This window comes from Prinia subflava, chromosome 16 (genome assembly GCF_021018805.1).
Source record: "Prinia subflava isolate CZ2003 ecotype Zambia chromosome 16, Cam_Psub_1.2, whole genome shotgun sequence".
In the NCBI taxonomy this organism is placed as follows: Eukaryota; Metazoa; Chordata; class Aves; order Passeriformes; family Cisticolidae; genus Prinia; species Prinia subflava.
The window spans coordinates 17,784,097-17,804,384 of record NC_086262.1 but is presented as its reverse complement, the minus strand read 5'-3'; the positions used below and the strand labels follow the sequence as shown (position 1 = coordinate 17,804,384).

Below are 20,288 nucleotides of genomic sequence, written 5' to 3'. Positions count from 1 at the left end.
CACACCCTGATTGCCTAAGGAGAGCAGCAGGGGCAGTGAAGGTCCATGACCATTTTCCCTACAAACCTTGCCTGTTTCAGCCCTGTGTTTGCAGCATAAGAGTACTACAAACATTAGAGAACAAGACAAAATCCAAAGATGTCTCAGATAACACCATCAGGCTCCAGCTGTCCCTGCTCTACTCTCAGGATTCTTCAGAAGTACAGTGTGGAAAGGGTTAATGTGTTTTTTCAGAAGTTCTCCCTCCAAGATCATGATTATGTCAAAACAAATTATTTATATATTTCTGTAATGTAGTGGCCATTTGGCTAAACTAAGATGTTGACAAACGTCCTCAGGATGATGCCAGGAACCAACCACCTCCCTCTGTTCCATCTCGAGTTTCCTTTTGCTTTGGTGCTGCTTGGTCTGTCCTGGTGATGTGCTGGGCTGGTGGGGCACACGCTGCTTCATGGGTGATGCAGAAAGCAGCATCAGCTCATCTGCCAGCAGTCCTAAATGTGATGCCTGCCATAAACTTTACTGAAAACAAAGGTGGTGGAAGTTGGTTTTTTTTTTTACATAGCCTTCCCTATTTTTGCTCTGTGATTAGCACTTGGTTCATATTTTCATCTGGTTAGATTAGAAAGAAAACAATTATGAAGTACCCTGCAGTGGGGAGGTGCTGGAAACGAAATTGAGTGGACGGTTCTCTGCATGCCAGCTCCTGCTTGTGTCCAACCAGGTGTGTTTGGTGAGTGCTGCTTCAGTTTTCCTGTTTTCAGGGCCAGGCTGCATTAGCTGCATTCTCAGCCATGCTGGGGGGATGCACACGCACAGTGCAGTGCACAGCTCCTGCTGAATCCCCAGGAAAGCACTGGCCACAGCTGGAGCGCCTGCACCTCACAGGCACCTCAGGAGGAGCCAGGCTGGGGAATCAGCAGTGCTGAGCACTGGGGGGGCCCAGGGGATCAGGGGGCTGGGGTTCCTGAGGGTCCTCGGTGGCACGGCTCAGGAAGCCCCCTGTGCTCTGCATCTCTTGGGAACGACACCAGGGGTGTGCTCTGGGCAAGCTCCCCTGAGCCTGGCCTGGCTCTGGCCCTCCCTGTGTGCCTGGGGCTCAGGGCACTGATCACCCAGGGGGTTCAGGGCTTTTCCAGCTGAGCTTCCGAGCTGCCAGAGCAGCCAAGAGGGGCTCTGATTCTCTGGTTCTACTGCGATACAAAAGCTGTCAGTGCCAACACTTATATTTATATAACACGTTAAATCTTCAAAGCACTTCCCAAAAGCTAATTTATCTCTGGAATGCTCTCAGACTAAGCATCCCCCACTCCCCAGTTTACACGGAGGAAACCAGGAGATGAGGCCACACAGCATATCAATGTCCATTTGGAATTCCTCCATCGGGATGTGAGGCTTTTCTTGTTTTCCGCTTCACACTCAGACCATTCCATTGAACTTTATTACCTGTCACTGCCTCTCCCTTCCAACATGACTCGTAATTGGGGTTTAAAAATAAAGGCAGAGCTAGAAATCTGCTCATCCTTCCCTTTCATTTGAACAGTCTCTGGTGCTGATGCTGTAATTAACTCAGGGCTGGATGCAGCAGGGAGGAGGATGCTCTGGAGGACGCTGCTCTGGGGCTGCAGGCGGGGCTGCTGCTGCACAGGGCTCTGCCTGGGCATGGCCCCACTGCTCCACTGGAGCCCTCTGCAGCTGCCCAGGGATGGATGCCTGTGCTGAAGGGATGGAACGGCTGAAATTCGTGCTGTAAGGCTGCGTTACTCAAAGAGGTTTATCATGGAGCTGGAAATCAGGAGACAATGTTGAGAGCAACGTGCCCACCTTTGCTTCCACACCAAGTGTCCCCTGGGGGTGCCTCTGCTGGCTTCCCCCAGCTCCAGCATGGACTCAGAAAACAGCTCCAAGGGATCCCAAAGCCAAGTGCAAACGTGCTCTGTCCTCATCATCCCGCAGGAGCCACGGGGCACTGGGCTGGGTTCAGTGGCCACTGCAGCAGTGCTGCAGCCAGGGCCGTGTGTGCCATCAGAGGGCACAGCCTGCCAGCACCTCCGGGGGTATAAAAACCCTCAGCCACTCTGCACCATGAGAGTGGATGCCACATGCCTCCTTCCCGGGGGAGGGGGACCTTTCGGGCTGTTTTTAGCTCCTGGAGGGCAGGGAGAGGGGGTGCCTCTTACAAGCTGCTACAGATTATAGATCTGAGCTGGCAGCTCATCCTCCTACCCACCCACAAACACGGCACCAGTGCTGCTGCTGGGAGGGGCGAATGGCTGGACCTGCCTGTGTCTCCAGACCCCAGGGCCAGGATGGGAGTGCTGTCCCTGGCAGTGTCCCTGTCCCTGGGATGGTCCTGCGGCAGTGTCCCCTGGCTGTGGGCAGTGGCCGTGGGCTCTGAACTCATGGCAGGACCCAGCACATTTAGTAAATAAGCTGTGTTTGCTTGCAGACTTAATTAGGCCAGCGTGACTCTGCAGGGATGTGCAGAGCTTGTGGACCTGCAGCCAGCAGGGAAAGAGCCTCTTTAGAATGTTCCACCTCTCAGAGCAATGCCTGGTGCCCCGTGCTGGGCAGCAGCCAGCCCTGCCCTGCTCCCACAGCCCGAGGGGCACCGCAGGGACAAACCCTCAGGGAGTTGTGTGTCTCAGAATCTTTTCCTTTTTCCCCTTCATGAGGTACATGCACACCAGCTGCAGGGTAGAGGCCAAACACTGAGACCCCATCTACACTTCCTAAAGAGGAGGGGTTAGGGGAGCTGTTTATTGAGCTCACAGAGGGTTGAAGGCTGTGTTTTGCCATTACAGCCTTCTGCAGTCTGGCTGTTGGTTACTGGGAAGGCTTCAGCTGATTCTGAAGTAGCTGGAGCAGAGTGGTGCCTGTCCAGAAATAGAAAAGTATTTTTAAATTAAATTTATTCACCGATTTTCACGAAGACAGATTGTTGTGTGTTTGTTGAAGTGTCATTAGGAGTAGTTGGTGGTGGAACCAGGCTGAGCAACAGTGAGAGAGGATGGACGTGTCCTTCCTGTGACTGGGGAGGCCACCCAGGCCGCCTCCTTCTGCTCCTCCTCCTCTTCCTCCTCCTGCGGGCTGGTCCCTGCACCTGGGAGGAACAGAGGTGCTGAAAGCTGACACCGGGCCTGTGAGACCGGGGCAGACACAGAACTGGCTCTGAGCTGCACAGCCCGGGCTGGAGCTTCCTCACAGGGAGGGGCAGTGGGCAGCCCCTGGCCCTCAGCACAGAGCCCAGTGCCCCCTCCAGCTCTGCCCTTTCTGCTACCCCCATCCTTTTCCCTGCAGTGCAGAGCAGAACCACGGAGCACCCAGCACAGCATCCTGCTTCTCTGGGATCTGCCCCATAAGTGCTGAACCTGCAGGGACACAGTTTTAATTCTCCAGGACAAGAAATCAGGGTTCCCAAGCAGTATGGACCTGAACACAGGCTTCAGGAGCTGGTCTCTATGTAGGTTTGACTGCAGAAAACATCAGGCTACAGTTACCTAATTAAACACATGGAAATTACCCCTCTTCTTGCAAACTGCATCACCTTTAGTGCTCCCAGGTGCTTCTGGCCTCCAGTGAGGGCTGCAGCCAGGAGCAGGTTATAAACCCTGCTGCTCTGAAGCCCCCAGCTCTAGGAGGGGATGGTGCAGTACAGCAGGGGCAGCACGGAGGGGTGAGCAGTGACCAAAGCCCTGCAGGTGTGCTGAGTGAGGGGGACACTGCTTCAGCTCCTCACTGCTGCTTGCTCTGGGTGTGCTGTGCCCCGGGGCCTCAGTTTCAGCTGGCTTCTCCCACAGCTCCTGCTGCAGAGCAGTGCTCCCTGTGGGAGGGGGTCTGGAGAACAGGGCCAGGCTGCTCCTGAGCCCACTGGAACACACGGGGGCTTGAGCCCTTGTGGTGGAGTTACCTGTGCTGGCAGAGCAGTTTCCATCCTGCAGGGCAGAGCAGAGCTCCTCGGGTGCTCACTGCCAGGTGGGTTTATCCAGCAGTCCCCTGTGCTCTCGGGGGTGTGGGCAGTGCCCCTGTGCTGTGCCCGGTGCCCGGACTGCTCCTTGCCCACTGCACACGTGTTCTCCTGGGCGCTGGTCCCAACCTGTGCTGCTGCTCTCAGGAGAAGCCCTGGGAGAGTTGCGTCCCTGGATAAAACACAGCACTTGAGTATTTCCCTCTTTGAAGCTCCTTTTCCTGTTTTTTTCCTCTGTTTCTTAGCGAGTTCAGGATTTCTGTGCTTGCCTGGGTCGGTGCAGAGTCAGCTGCCTGTCCTCCCCCGCGCTGACTTCAGGCCCCAGGAATGCGCAGGGCGCTGCCTCGTGGGCACCAGGAAACCTCCCGAGCTTGGCGTCCTGGAAAAGGGAGTCCCGTCAACTCCCGGCCTGTGTGAAGGTGTGTGCTTGTATCTCTGTGTCTGTGCAGCCTTGGGACTTGTGAACCCAGCTCAGGGGAGGGTCAAAGCACCCAGAATTTTAAACAACCCGTGACTTCGGCATTTTTGTGAAAAAGGGAGGCTGAGCACAAAAGGAAACTCTATCAGCCCCTTCATGAGGGCAGATGATGCAGCATGGCATCACCCCTTAGTTCAGATCTATTCAGGTGCTCAGGACTCCCAGGGGGATGTTGGATGTTTGCACCAGAGAATGCAGCCCTGAGCTGAACCCGTACCTGGCGGTGCTGGCTTTAGCTGCTGTGTGACCCCGGTCCCCGGGGGCAGCAGCGGCCCCACGCCTGACAGACAGATGTCATTGAAGTGCTGTGCAACAGAGCCTGGAGTCAAATATAGCGCTGTGATGATCTAGGTCGTGCAACTTAATGATTTCACTGCTGAATGTAAAATTATTTTTGTTGTATTTTTAGTAAGGCTCGTGCGGGCTGTGGGAAACAAACCCCTGGGAGCTGCGGGGCTGTGCGGGCGGTGGGGGCTGCACTCATCCGTGCCAGGGCTCCTGTATCCTGCACCCCCCGTGCCAGGGCTCCAGCACCCCCCGTGCCACCCCCAGGCTGAGCCCCGGCCCCCGCACCCTGCGGGCCGCAGGGGTCCCGGGCAGTGCTGGGGCTGGCCCGGTCAGACACCGCCCGGGAGGTCCCGTTTGGGAGAGCTGATGTGGAGGCCTTGGCTCGAGGTGGTCGAACAGCTAAGAAAAGCAGGATGGGGCTGCTCGGGGAACTTTCCCTTGTGAGAGTCATCGGTACACTGACACAAAAGAAGCTCGTGGCTCTGGGCGGGAGGGATGAGCAGCGCCTCTGTGTGCTGGCCTGGGGTGCCAAGGGAGGGGTGGCTGCAGGGCACCGGGCAGCACAGCACGGGCTGTGAGTGCCTGCCCAGCATCAGCTGTGAGTACCTGCACTCAGCTGTGAGTACCTGCACTCAGCTGTGAGTACCTGCACTCAGCTGTGAGTACCTGCACTCAGCTGTGAGTACCTGCACTCAGCTGTGAGTACCTGCACTCAGCTGTGAGTACCTGCACTCAGCTGTGAGTACCTGCACTCAGCTGTGAGTACCTGCACAGCAGCAGCACCTGTGAGTACCTGCACTCCGCCATGAGTACCTGCACTCAGCTGCTCTGTCGGGCTCGCAGTGGGGCTCATGCTTGGCTCTCTCATTGCTGCTTTGAGCTTCCTCTCCTGTCCCATTGCTCCCCCAGTCAAAAGAAGGTGAATCCAGGTGAGGTCTCACAGTGTGGTTTGTGTCAGGCTGTGGCTGCTGGGGACCCTTGGAGAAGCAGCAATCCTGGGCCTGATTCTGTGGGGCTCACAGAGGAACGGGTGGATCAGGCTTCCCAGTGAGTGCAGCAGGAGCCGAGCGTGATTCATGCAAATCAGGGTTTCCATACAAAGTGAGATTCCCTGTGTGAGATGGATGGAGCCATCAGCACCACCGTGGTGCTGAGGAGGTGCCGAGGGCGGCTCCGGGCTGCGTGCTCACCCAGGCGTGTCCAGGCCTGTTCTCTTGGTACAAGAAACAATTTTTACACGTCCTTATGAGGAGGCTGCCAGCAGCCCTAGGGACCCTCAGAGCTCTGTCTGTCATGACAGAAACTGCTTGTGGCAGCTGTTTGCCTGGTGGAAGCTCTGTGCAGTGGAGTTATTAGCAGGCAGCTTCTAAACTGTCATCCTAGCATTTCATTAACAAACTTCTAAAAGACATAATGAATTAATCTGTTGAGAGAATTAAGCTTTAACAGTGCTGAGTTTGAACTGAAAGAAGTTAAATGAAGCTCTCTGCCTACATCCTGCCAAGCAGAGTCCCACTTGATGTGTAATGTGTAATGGTGGATATGTACTAAAATCTTGGAAATAAAAAAAAAGAGATTTAAACTCCTGTTGGGAACCTATGTGATTCAGGTAGGTGTTGGGAGATGTTTAAGGCCCAGGCAGCAGTTACCTGGAGGTGTGTTTTATAGCACATATATTCTTCATTTTACCCCTTGAAAGGTCAGAGGAGCTCGAGATCCAGCCAGGGACGGGCACAGGAAGCAAACCCAACTGGCAGAGACAAGGCCAGAGAGGTGCCAGCTTTGGGGTGACGAGTGGGATCTCTGAGGATGCCTGGAGACCAAGGTCTGGGAGTGCTGGGGAAATGAAACCCCTCAGCTGGGGCTGCATGAGGTGATCACTGTCTCCTAAAAACGAAAACCAAACCCAGAATGGTCCAAAAAGCCCTAAAAGGCATCAAGAATTACAAATAGGGATTGAGCACTAATGAGAGAATATCTTAATTAGATCTCACAACCTGTAGAGGAATTCATTAGATTAAAATGAAACTGAGCTTTGTGCTCTCAGGGTTTCAGTGTGAGAATGGGAGAGGAATAATTTGCGAGGCTGGATTGCTTTTTCTCTGAATTTGTCTTTTTAACTTTTTACCGTGTCAGAAAATTATGAAAAGCTACTGGGATGATGTATTTTGGGGTAGTTCTTATCATTTCCATGGTTTCAGAAACATGGGTAGAGTTTCCTATTTAATCTTCTCCTTCCAGGTTAATTCCTTTCTTCCTGGGGTGTGCAGCCTGGCCCCCACTCACCAACCTGCTTTTGATTCTCTACCAGTGATATTTTCTCTTTGTGAATTTCTATCAATATTTAATACAGTGGTGTCAGTTTTGCTGTAAGATGAGAGGAACTACTAGAAACCTTGAATTATACATCATGTGGCTGGGGGAAGCTGGCAGCGTTTTCCTTTGGACCCAAAGCTCTTGGAGCTGATCTCCAGGACCTGCAGCCTGAAATCCCAGTGATGGAGGAGCCCCAGAAGAAGCCGAGCCAGCGGCACGAGGGGCGGCCCCGCAAGGTGAGGTTCAAAATCTCCTCGGCTTACAGCGGGCGGGTGCTGAAGCAAGTCTTCGAGGACGGGCAGGAGCTGGAGCCCCCGGCCAAGGAGCACTCGCGGCGCTTCCTGCGCCACAGCTTCGAGCCGGGGCCCGGGGAGCTGCCAGAGAGCAGCTTCTGCTGGCCCACGGCCCTGACTGCGCAGAGGATCAGCATCCTCCGAGAGGATCGGGAGCACGGGCTCAGCGGGACCGCGCCCCTGCTCAGCGACTGCCGGCCCGGCGCCAGCCACTGCAGGGTGAGTGCTGTGCCCGTCTCCTCTGCGGGCACAATCCTGCTCCCATCACACAGGGACAGCAGCCTCACACTGCAGGGTGAGTGCTGTGCCCGTCTCCTCTGCGGGCACAATCCTGCTCCCATCACACAGGGACAGCAGCCTCACACTGCAGGGTGAGTGCTGCCACCCTGTCCCCTCTGTGGGCACAATCCTGCTCCCATCACACAGGGACAGCAGCCTCCCACTGCAGGGTGAGTGCTGTGCCTGTGCCCTCTGCGGGCACAATCCTGCTCCCATCACACAGGGACAGCAGCCTCACACTGCAGGGTGAGTGCTGTGACCGTCCCCTCTCTGGGCACAATCCTGCTCCTGGTAACAGGGGGACAACAGTCTCACACTGCAGGGTGAGTGCTGTGCCTGTCCCCTCTCTGGGCACCATCCTGCTCCCGGTAACAGGGACAGCAGCCTCACACTGCAGGGTGAGTGCTGTGCCCGTGCCCTCTGCGGGCACAATCCTGCTCCCGTTACACGGGGACAGCAGCCTCACACTTCAGGGTGAGTGCTGCCACCCTGTCTCCTCTGTGGGCACAATCCTGCTCCCGTTACACGGGGACAGCAGCCTCCCACTGCAGGGTGAGTGCTGCCACCCTGTCTCCTCTGCGGGCACAATCCTGCTCCCATCACACAGGGACAGCAGCCTCACTTCAGAGTGAGTGCTGCCACCCTGTCTCCTCTGTGGGCACAATCCTGCTCCCGTTACACGGGGACAGCAGCCTCACACTGCAGGGTGAGTGCTGTGACCGTGCCCTCTGCGGGCACAATCCTGCTCCCATCACACGGGGACAGCAGCCTCACACTGCAGCCTCATCCTGATAAAACTGTTTTGTCAGGCCCGGACTTCAAAAGGGTGGTTGTGAATCTCCAGCCATTTTTCCAGGAATTCCACATGCTGAATATGCCACACGTGGCAGGACCCTCCGGGTCTGCAGCAGTGCAGGCAGGAGGGAACAGAGTCTGCCAGCTGTGCTCCAGCTGTGCTCTGGCTTCTCCCGGTGCTGATCTGTCCATTGGGTAGAGTAAAAGAGAACATTTTCATATATATTGATATCTGTACGTGGGAATCCTACTGTATCTAGATCAGTCAAATGTAAGGAGGATGTTAAGTTAATTAGATATATTTAAAATATTGAAGTTGTGTGACTTCAGCTGGCAGGAAGCCAGTGCTGCCACCAGGGCACCAGGTATCCACATCCCCTGGCAGCCAGAATTCCTCTTTGGCAACTTTGACAATCCCAGCTTAGTTTCACTGGTGATTTTCTTAACATATAATTAGTGCAACTGATAGAGAAGTGTTTCTTTAGTCCTAATAGAGGCAGTACATGCACAATACGTGTAAATATTTTTATGGCCTTGATTTGAACACATTGGAAGTCTGTTAGCTCCTGGTGGAGCAGTGCGTGGCAGACCCAGATGGCCGATACTTGACCAGCTGGCACCCTGGACATGGAGTTTGCCTGAAAACATCAGACCACAAATCTCTCCTGCCCAAAGACAGTGCACTGCTGTGATCTTATCCACCCCGTTATTTTGTTTTGCATTCTTGGGTAAGGCTCCTCTCCTCCTGAGTCTCCCCAGGCACAGATACCTGGGGTAACCACAGTGTCCAGTGCCAGCTTGTGTTCATGCACACGCACTTGGTGCTTGCAGACACCGTGTCTGTGCACACCACGAGGCTCTCACCTTCTGCAGGCAGGCAGGACTCACCTGCCTCCCCCTCACGTTTCTCCCCACAGGGAAGCAGTGCCCACTGCCAGGAGAGCCCCAGCCAGCTCAGGGCACTTTCTGGGAGAACATCTCCTCTTGCATGGCTTCTTGACACTGACACTTGGAGTGAAATGTGAAGAGTGTGTAAAACAATAGGCCCCAGTAACTCCATATGACACCCAGAGAGGAGGGAGGAGGGACCAGACAGCAAAGTGCTGCTCTCAGGGAAATGTTTGACCAAGTTTAGCTTTGAAATCACTGGAAAAAAAATACAAATTCACCCATTAGGGCTGTACCTCCACCAATGTGCTGGATGCTCTGGGGGTGGTCAGGGTATCTGGCCTAGTGGAGGGGACGCTCTTCTGGAAGCACAGGGACCATCAGTGTTTACAGTGAATTTATACTGGTGAGACACTGGTAACTTCCTTCTTCAGACTTCCCCAGTTGTAGATTTTGGCAAGATCATCATCTACACCAATAACCTGAAAATTATCCGTGCACCGATGAACCAGAAGGAGCTCATGAGAAGAATCATCCAGACTGAGGGAATAAATGACTGGACGTTCGTGTACCGGGAGAAGAAAGAACGATTTAGTGGTGGACATAAAAAAGATGGGGAGAATAAGTTCACTTGCAACCAGCATGTGCAGGTAAGAGAAAGTGGAAAGTGCTTTTTCCCCTTAGCCCTGGTCAAACCAGCCAAGCCCCATCCATCTCTCATCTGGCTCCTCAGTTTGGATAAAAGCACCGCTCTGTTCCTCGTTTCCCTCAGAGATAATGACCAGCTCTGCTGAGATCCTGCTCTGGGGACAGCGGTGCTGGCTCCAGGTGCTCCTGTGTCCCACTGACTGCTTCCCCTGGAGATGGCTGCATTTACAGAGCTTGGCTGGGCTCCATCCCCTGTCACTCCTCCCAGTGGGATAAGAGCAGGCCAGAGTTTCTCCAGCCTTACAAGGCTAAACACAGCTGCTCTGTGGCTGAGACTGCTTCAGGCTAAAATTTTAGTATCAGCTGAAATAAAGTTGTGCCTTACATTTGCTTTCTCACGGAGGAGTCTTTGTTGGTCAGAATCCCAATTAGTCTGGCCATGATTTGATCCCACAAACCCCGATGTTGCCATGTGGAGTTTCATGGAACTGTCTGGGCTGTGCTGAGCGTGGGTCACCACCGTCCTTCTGCTCCCACGAATTCCAAGGTGGGATTTGAAAGAGGCACAGTGGGAGAGAGGCAGGCACAAAGGACAGCTTGGAAGAAGGAGTGCATGGTGGTGAAGAGGGATTTGGGGAGACAGGGTGACGAGTAACCCCTGAAGAAATGAAGAGTGGCTCAAACCTGGGGTTACAGAGTGGAAATGGTGTGATAAGAAATGACAGGAGGATGGGTGGAGTTATGCAGAGGAGAGAGATGAGTTTGGAGGATTTTGTTATAAGCCCAGTCACATTAACTTCTCGTTTTCTAGCAGTAGCCACAAATTGTCCCCAAGCGTGTGGGAGCCTTTTTGTCAAAGTCCTTTCTGTGGAGAACTGATTGTCATAGGCAGAGGGGTGTGTCAGGAGCAACTGAGATGGCAAAGATGGGGAGACAGAATTTCCCTCTTCCGAGAACGTTCCTGACTTTGGTGTCTCACACCCACTGACAGATTCTCTTCCTGCTGTCTGCTACAGGAGGGCAGTGCTGAACACGGCTGCTCCCAGTGCAAAGGCTCAGGCTGTGCTCCCTGCTCGCTGTGCCACGGGAGCAAGTTCTCGATGCTGGCGAACAGATTCCGGGAGTCCTACCGGGCGCTGCGGTGCCCGGCGTGCGACGAGAGCGGGCTGGTGCCGTGCCGGGTCTGCGCTGCCTGAGCCCCCGGAGCAGCGCTGGGGCCGGGAACGGACGGGACAGGCCCTGCACATCCCTCCCCTCTCCGGCCACCCTGCGGCCCGCCCTGTGCCCCCGGGCTGTGTCCCTGACACCCGGCGCGGGGCAGCCGCATCCCCGACCCCAGCAAACATCCAGCATTCGGAGAAGCACCTGTGCAATTGTCCCTGCAGCTGCAGCTCCAACAGCGCCACTGCTGCCCTGCCCCTCCTGTGGGGACTGGGACCAGTCTGTACTGGTGCAGTGCACAGGGGTACTGGGACCGGGACCAGTCTGTACTGGTGCAGTGCACAGGGGTACTGGGACCAGTCTGTACTGGTGCAGTGCACAGGGGTACTGGGACCGGGACCAGTCTGTACTGGTGCAGTGCACAGGGGTACTGGGACCGGGACCAGTCTGTACTGGTGCAGTGCACAGGGGTACTGGGATCGGGACCAGTCTGTACTGGTGCAGTGCACAGGGGTACTGGGATCGGGACCAGTCTGTACCGGTGCAGTGCCCAGGGGGGTACTGGTGCCCGTCTGTACCCGTGCAGTGCCCAGGAGGTTCCGGTACCAGCGGATTCCAGCCCAGGTCTGTGCTCCGTTTGTCCCAGCAGAGCCTCTCTGGGTTTAATTTCCTGATCACCACAAATGGTGCTGCCGTTGCAGTGCTCTCTCTGTGCCCTGCAGGGTCACAAGCATTTTCTGAGGTTTTGCTGATCTGACACCTGCTTCAGTGACACAGGGATTCCCTTAGGGTCTGATTTATGGGGGGAGATGCAAACCCTTCCCAAACCTGGAGGTATACAAACACGTATGTGAATTTGGTATTCTAAATAGAAGTTATTAAGTTTTAGCCTCCCCACAAGGAAGGGCTGAATTAAAACTCCCCTGTATGTGCTCAGCACTTCTCAGGACCAGGCTGAGGGTGAGCAGCACAGCTCTTGCTTAATACGAACCCCGTGTTGTAATCTGCAGCAGGTAAATTCTAATTAGTGAGGTGAAGCAATGGTGGGGATCCTTTGCAGGCTGCCACTGGTGCACAGAGCACAGGGGCTGTGAGAGCCTGAGGCAAAGAGCGAAATGGTATTTTTTCTCTAAAGCATTAACTTATTACTTTTTATATTCAGGATTGATGTCAGTGCAGCGTTAACTCCTGTATTACCTCTGAGACCCTGATGAGTTAGAGGCTGCTCACATGTGCTTCACACTGAGGCTGCAAGCCCAGGCAGGATAATTTATGGCCAAGTTTCTCTTTTCCTATGGTAGGTTACAAGGTTTCTCTGCAATACTGAAATTATTCAAAATAATGCTGTTCTAGCTCCTACACTTCCATGTCTTCTGCTGAAATTGTGCTGTGGATACTGAGAGTGTCTTTTTAAAAAAGTGCATCAATCTACAGGAGATACTTGATTGGCTTCATTCATCATATCAGTATCTGCAACGGGAAAAAATGGGCTATCACTGAGGGCAGGTGAGTCTTCCCAAATCAGAAATTGCTGTCAGGCAGATCCCTTCTCTCAAATATAACCAGTTTGATCTCAGTTTGCTGGGCTGTTGGAGAGTTTGCTGGCTTAGGATGAGAAAAAAGTAACCAGGCAAAATTGCTTGATAGTGTTTACAATAAAACCAGATATGTACTTACAAAATCAGTATTTATTGTTCTTTGGTAATTACAATGTTTCTCAACCACTGTCCCTCCTCCTGTGTGGCTGTTCCCATCGTGTGGACATGGCACAGGAGCTGAGCTCTGCCCTGGTTCAGTCCCATCCCACAGGGTCCAGTGGAGCAGGGATTTGCTTCCGCAGCTTCCCACCTACTCCCTTCGTTTTTGGTAATATGCTGACTTGACTTACCCAATAAATGCTCTCATTTCACATGGCAAAGTTTGAACTCTCCTACAGCATCCTGGTGAGCTGGCTGAGGATGCAATGGACTATTTGTCACCTGTTGCTGGTTTTATTTCTGCTGCTTTCAGAGCCCCCATCCCTCTGTCCCCACTGGGCTGCTGGCACAGGGCGGAGGGCACAGCTGGGGCTGCCCTGCTCCAGCCTGGCTCTGTCACCGGCCCAGAAGCTCAGGTGTGGTTCTGCCATGGCCCAGCCCTGCTGGCAGAGCTGAGGGCTCCGAGTGGTGGCAGTGCCACGGTGCCCTGCACTGCACAGCCCGGCTGCTGCTGCTGCTGCCAGCCCGGGAGCTGGGCACTGACTTCTGCTGGTAACCTTCCACCAAAACTGCCAGGCCTTTACAAACTGGATCACTTTATGGGTCAGGGTGGGAGTGGAGGATGACGTGTTGCACTTCTGCAAAAAAACAACAAGTTTTTCCTGTTTGTGAGAGCCCGGGAAGATGACTTTGGGCTTGCTGAGCTCACCAGGCTCCTGCATGCCATCTCAGGGGTCAGCTGAAGTGTCTCTGATGAGAAAGGTGGGTGAAATACAGGAATCTCTAAAAAATGTGGTGGCACAGTTTTGGTTTAATTGATCACCTATTTTTTCCCCAGGTGTTTAATGGCTCAATAATAGAAGCAGAACGCTGGTGTGCCCTATACCAAAAACCCAAACTGTCCTGTATGTGGTATTCTTTTACAAAGGAAAAACCCAAATGGCCTCACAACAGAAAAGACAGGCAAAGATGCTTAGTCTGGAGTCCATTTCTCATGGTTTTGTTAACTCTGTACAGCTGTTCTTGTTTTGCCATAGAACAGGAGCACACAAAAAAGCTTTAAGGGTTCCTCTAAAGAAAAACAAACCCAAGAGCATAAAATCAACCATTTCTTCTTGCCCTGCTGCAGAACTCCAGAGCTGTGTCCCTGGCAGGCTCGGGCAGCCTCATTCACTGACTGTTGTTGGCTGCCACACCATGGCGAAGCGATGGATGTGCTCCGAAATGCGTGGGAAACTTGGAATAGAGAAGCCAGGGCCACCTCCTGCTGCCTTCCTTGAGTGTTTGGCGGTTCAAGGTGAAAGGAGAATCAGAGTTAGTGTTCCTCGTTGTGAAGCCAAACAGGAGTGCAAATGGAATTGTGTTCCCTGTGACTCAGGAAGGGCCGTGGGAGCTGAGCAGTGAGGCTGACAGCACCAGCCAGGGGTGCACAGCTGGGAGCTCAAAATGATCCTTGTTTGTCCGTGGCAGCAGTGTGGCCTTAACCCAGAGGCAGTGGCACTGAGGAGGTGATTCCCAGAGTCACTAATAAATGCCTTGGTTAAAGCTGGCTGAGGGCTGCTGCCCCGGTTCTCTGCTGGGACTCTGCAGGTGGAGCCTTGGAATGCTGTCATGCTGCAAAACAGGGTGGGAAGGTGTGACCAGACAAGCTCTCAGAGGAGAGCAGAGCCAAGGCTGCTGGGGTTCTTCAAGGGCGTGTTAGTGCCAGGACACCTCCGGGCACACTGAAATCCCCTGGGTGGCCTCAGCTGGGGGATTTTGTGGATCAGCTGCCACTTGTGGTCCATGAGGATGGAGCACAGAGGTGCCTGGGACAGTGGGAAGCACCGATGTGGGGTTTAGGCTTTTTGGGTGGCCTTTATTTGATTTCAGGGGTTGTTTTAAAGTGAGTCCATGACCTGGGAACAAAATGTTCCGTTCAAGTGTGATGAATTGATCTGTATTTGAAACATGCACGTCTGTATGTAAAGAGTTTTGTATTTATCAATCCTTATCACAGTGACTAATCTGTGCAGTGGGTTTTTAATTTACATTTATTCCCAGCCACCACCCTTCCAAAGCAGAAAACAAGTAGAGGAATCTGGAAAGCTTTAGCTGAATTTGCAATATCACTGCCTTATTTCCCTGCAGTTAAAAAAGAAAGAATCGGAATATTTATGAATTTAAACATTATTATTTTTGCAAATCTTTGAGGCTGACGTTTTGATTTATGTGGGCTACATTTGATCTGCATGTAAACCCAGCCCTTCACTGCTTTGAAATTTTTTGATTTTATACAAACCCCTCTGTGTGAGCTGCAGAAGTCGGTGCAGCCCCAGAGGCTGGTGATTCCCTCCAGCCACTTCTGAGAATCGCTGCTGGTACCTGCTGCTTCTGGGAATGATGGCACACGTTCCAGCCAGCAAAGGTACGTGGGGTCCGAGTTCCCTGGATTCGGATAATGACCAATGTGACCACTTCTGCTTCTTGTTGTTAGTGGAAAACCATTGATGCATCTGCTGGGTGATGAGTGAGAGCACAGAAATTCTTGGTGTAGTTTCATTTGCTGGCTTTTTGCAAGGGGAGAGTGGCTGGTTGTGGTTGCAGCAATGCGAGTGATGGCCCTGGAACCCCTGGGACCCCCATGCTGAGGTGCTGAGGGTTTCTGGAAACACTCGGAACCAACAGTGGGGTGGGAAAAATGATTTGGAGCTGTGGGTGGTTACAGGCACAGTCAGCTGTGTGGTTGCTTTAGGTCCACTTAGTGTGACGGAGGAGAAAAGTCCTTGAAATAAGCAAATCACTCGGGAAAGTAATTTATTACAGGAGCTCATTAAAGGTGTTAAGAGAAGCGTGCACGCGTTGCTGGGATAGCGGTCCCTGTTTCCCAGGCTTTGGCACTCTGAGGCCGGGCGCTGCCGAGAGCCGGGGACGCGACTGCGGGCGGGGACCGAGGCGGCCAAGGGAGCGAGGGCCGGGGTCCCTGAGCCCGGGGGTTCCTGAGCCCGGGGGTCCCTGAGCCCGGGGGTCCCTGAGCCCTGGGGTCCCTGAGCCCGGGGGCCCCTGAGCCCGGGGGGCCCTGAGCAGGGTTGTCTTTCCCGGGGTCTCTCCCGGGGTCGGTCCCTGCGGCGCTGCGGGACGGCCACACGGTGGCGCCACTGCCCGGGAGGTGCCGGGGACCGAGGGGACCGAGGGGAGGGACACCGGGACTGCGGGACACCGGGGACACGGGGACTGCGGGACACCGGGACTGCGGGACACCGGGATACGGGGACACCGGGGACACGGGGACACGAGGACACCGGGACTCCGTGACACCGGGGAGTGTAGGGCTGGGCGCCGGGGGCTCTGAGGCTCAGGCTGCCCGAGGTCCCGGCCCGAGGGGACCGGGCTGTGCTGCCTCCGGAGCTCCCGAGCGCAGCGGGACCGCGGGACAATCCCTGCCCCGGGGAACGGGACTGTGCTGGTGGCTGTGCCCGGCTGGACACCCGCGTTCTGGGGCTCCTCGCCTCTCCCAGCCATTACATCTGCTCGTAGACTTGTAACGTTATTTCTTTCACGGTTCCGTGCAGGAAATTGAGTCTATTTCTGTTTAAATACTGGGGTAATAGAGCCTGCTATTTAGTGAAAGATTTATGTAAATGGCTCTTTGTTTCACACGATTGGGCCTCGGAGAGTGCGAGTTACATCGATAATGCAATTATGCCACTAGTGCCATTTCAAAGCAGCACGCAGTGGAGAAGCCTCCAATTTTGGTGTAGAACAGGCCTGGAAAACCTTGTGCCTTTTAAATCAACTTGTATTCTGCAGCAAGAAAAAACAGTAGAGCTAGGTTTATTGAAGAGATTTTTTTCAGGAGTTGTCAACCTTTTTAGCTCAGAACACAAGACTCCTTTTACATCAGAATTTTGTTATATCAGAGTTTTGGAGCACCTGTGATTGCACATCATAATTGCACTACGTAACTGTGTTAGCCTTAAAATGCAATTTCCCCTCCTTTCCTAAAGCTTTGTGTTTTCTTTCATACCAGGCTGATGGCAGTATTTCTTTAGCCTGGCATTTCTATTAGTATGGAAGTCACAGTAACGTTCCAGTACTGTTGGAGATCACTAAATTATCTTGTGCTTTACAGTGTAGTTTGTCATCCAGGTGAATGCTGATTGCCTTTTGCAATAGGGAGTCAGGGCCCTTCTGTGTCTCATTCCCAGCCAGGGTTTTGTAACCTCCCAAGCGGAGTGTTCACCCTCAGCAGTCCTGATCTGTGCACGCTTTTCTTACACAGGATGGTGCCCTACGGCAGCCTGTACAATGTCTGGGAGTATTAACAGTTGTGGCACCACGTGGGAAACAAGTGCTGTAGGACTTGGGGTGGAGACAGCCCACTTTCTTCCTCCTACAGGAACTGCAATCAAATACTCATTCATGATGAAATAGCAGCTCTCAGGCATTATATTTTTAGTGCCCAATGCTTTAATCGCCAGAGTTTTACCCTCTAAGCTCTTTGTCATAGATTTAGAGATGTCCCCTGGTTTAGTGGTGGTTCCCAGTGCCAGGCTCGTGCTGTTGGTGAGGGAGGGGTTAGTGAGGTGCAGGGAGCCCAGCGCTGCTGTCTCTGCAGCTGCAGGGAACTGCTTGTCCCAAGAACGCCCCTCTGCTCTCTGCCTGTGGAGATGCTCCATGTTATCCACACCAGGTGTTTGTTCCACTTCAGAAACCAAACCCATGAGGTTTCCTTTCCCAGGTCCCAGCGAATGCAGCTCTTTGAGAAGGTGCTCCATGATCCCAAAGAGTTCTTTCCCCTGGGCTGCCTGCCAGCTGGCTGCTCCTCCGGGAGCGCTCTGTTCTTGATCTGGGTCATTAAATATTAAAAGGCAAAGTGATTCTAAAAGCCAGCCGTTTTTTAGAAGTACTAAATAACTGTAATTTGTTTCCTAATAGATAGTTTTGTCCTTGTCACTGAGTCCAACTCAATAGAAAAAGAGTGTGTGAGGAGGCAGGACTGCTCTGTAAATCCTGTGCACAGTGTCTGCCCAGGGAACGAGCCTGGCAATAGCAGCTGGGGTGGGGGCAGGATTAAACCAAAGCTCAGGCTGTATGTTGGGCTGGTCACTTGGTTCCCTGAGCTTTTCTCTCACCCAGTCCACCCAGTGCTGCCAGGAGCAGGGGTCTCTGGGGGTCCTGCCAGCCCTGCCCAGGCTGTGGGAGGGGTCCTGTCCCCACACAGCCTGGCACTGGCACTGGCACTGCTCTGGGGCCCAGGGCCACCACAGTGACTGCCAGTGCCATGTTTGTCCCCAGAGCTGTGTCACAGTACTGGGCAGTGCTGGGTACAGGTGCCCTCCTGAGGCACAGGGCCCGTGGCAGCCCCGTTACAGGCTGCTGGCAAAGCAGGAGCAGCATTGGGTTATGCTTAAAAAAACCCAGAAATCCTCCCTAAGTGGTCTGTAATTTGCCAGCATTTCTGCTTGTACATTTGCTGTGCTGTAAAGTCTTCCAGTTCTTTGTTTTTATTTAAAAAACTGTAATACATGCTGCTGTGACTCTTCCCTTCTGATTCTCTTCTCTCATCAGGTTTGCATTTGGGGATTACTTACTGGAGACTTGCAATGTGCCAGAATGTAATTCCTGGAATTGTAAGAAAGGTAATTTAGTCAAGTTGTAAAACCCTAATGCTTTGCTGTGGTTTGTCTTGTTTAAAAGGATCGCATTTCCTCAAATGGCTTTTTCAAAGAATTAGGGAAGCTGCTTTAAAGAGAAGTCCGAGCCCTCCCCCTGCTGCCTGGGCAGTGGTGGGTTGTGCTGCCCTGCACGAACCTGCCTGGAGCTGCTCCTCTGGTCCTTCCTAGGAAGGAAGAAAGCTGGCTGTCAGTGGCAGGATGGGAAGGGTGAAGTTGTCTGGGGACTGAGCAGTTCCCCTAAAGCTGGGAGTGTTTGTGTGGCCCTTGGCGGTGGCTGAGGGAGTCAAGTGCTCTCATTTGGGATAGTCCAGCTGATGTGCCCTCCAGAACCCTCAGTCCTGCCTCTGAGGCCAGTAGCACTGTCTTATCTTGTTGTTTGTTTGTTTGTTTAAATCTATAATTCTTCCAGATCAGGCTGTTAACCTAACCATACTTGGAAAAAGAATCTTGACTTAGTGTGCAGAAAAGAAACACAGCTCTGCAAACTCACTGTCTGACACAGACAGGATGTGTCCTCTGCAAGTGAGGAGTCTGTGAGACTGGGAGAACTGGGAGGGAGCTGGGAGCACCCAGCCTGGGGAGTGCTGGGCAGCAGAGCCCATGTGCCTGCCCAGGGCTGCTGCTGCAGGCCCAGACCTCAGAAGTGGCTTTTTGTTGCCTCTTGAAGGCTTGGAGTGAGAGGGGTCTGAATAAGATTTCTTGGGCCCTTGAATGCATTTGGAGCAGCAGCTGTGGTGTCCTGTAGCTCTCCTCTGGCTTGTTCACACACGAGGTCGGGTTCTTTGGCCAGAGCACAAGTAATTGCTGGAAATTAATTTTCTGTGCTGCTCTGCAGCCAGAGCAGGCTGCCTGCTGCTCCGCACAGCAGGTGAGGCAGAGCCTCTGCTTTGCTCTCGTGTCCACCAGCAGATGCTTGGACAGACGTTTGAAAATTATCAGCTCCCCCCTGCTTGCCAGCCCTTGGCATGGAGCGTGCTCCTTCCCAAGCCATTCCCTTTCCTTTCCTCCGTGGGTGTCTGCTGTGCCCCAGAGGCGTGAGCTGCCACGGGCTTTGCCTGGAGACCATGCCCTGTGCAGAGTGGACCCTAGAAATGTCTGAATGCACATTTACGGCAGGATCAGAGTGGAATTTCTATTTCCTGTAGCTTTGAAATGAGCAGGTATGTGATACATGTGACTGTCTTTAAAAAAAAAAAGATTTCTTTCCAGCTGATGTCAACCCCATTAATTCCTACTTTGTTCTGGTGTCTCTTGTAATTCATCGTTGCTTTTCCCTGGTGCTGTTCCCTGGGAAGTGTGGCAGGGTTGTCCAGCAAGGTCCACGTGACTTCAAAAAGCTCTGAGGGTGTTTAGGAGAAAACCCAGTAACTTCAGAAAAAATTAAATCCCTCGTGGCTCAGGCGTTTTTGAAAGCCCACTCTGGGATGCTGGACACATTCCTCTGGCTTTTTAAACTGTTCTGTTTCAAAAGTTTCCCCTCTGTCCTCTCTGGGGCTTGCAGAGCTGCATTGCAGCTGTGAGTGCTGGTGCAGAGACTCCAAACACGCGGCTGGTGCCTCCCTCACGCCCTTTGCAGGGGTTTCGGTTTGGGAGGGTCGCTGCCCAGGGGCAGGGGCTGCCCAGCTCGGTGCCAGCCCTGCTCCGGGGGGCTCTGGGGGCAGAGGCTGCTGGCTGTGGGTGCAGCTCGGCAGGATCCCCACACCCGCCCCGGGGCCCCTCACCTGCCCCGCCCGGGGGTTCGGGATGGCCAGGTGTGCACAGCACAGCGCTGTCACCTCCACAGCTGTCACAGCTGTCACCTCCACAGCAGCCCCTGCAGCT

At 53.5% G+C, this 20,288-nt stretch overlaps 1 protein-coding gene across 1 annotated transcript; it reads left to right on the top strand.

Moving 5' to 3' along the window:
* Positions 1-4,136: 4,136 nt before the first annotated feature.
* On the top strand, positions 4,137-11,424 carry GRXCR2 (glutaredoxin and cysteine rich domain containing 2). The gene is made up of 3 exons (XM_063413376.1): positions 4,137-7,561; positions 9,739-9,954; positions 10,969-11,424. The coding sequence occupies exons 1-3, from the start codon at positions 7,232-7,234 to the stop codon at positions 11,146-11,148; spliced, it is 726 nt and encodes a 241-aa protein (XP_063269446.1). The 5' UTR covers positions 4,137-7,231; the 3' UTR covers positions 11,149-11,424.
* The last annotated feature ends 8,864 nt before the right edge of the window (positions 11,425-20,288 follow it).

Excerpts from the sequence above, each read along its gene's own strand:
- GRXCR2 (XM_063413376.1), top strand. The coding sequence starts at position 7,232 with ATGGAGGAGCCCCAGAAGAAGCCGAGCCAGCGGCACGAGGGGCGGCCC. Across the intron at positions 7,562-9,738 it reads CCGGCGCCAGCCACTGCAGG|ACTTCCCCAGTTGTAGATTT; the intron begins GTGAGTGCTGTG and ends TTCCTTCTTCAG. Across the intron at positions 9,955-10,968 it reads CTTGCAACCAGCATGTGCAG|GAGGGCAGTGCTGAACACGG; the intron begins GTAAGAGAAAGT and ends TGTCTGCTACAG.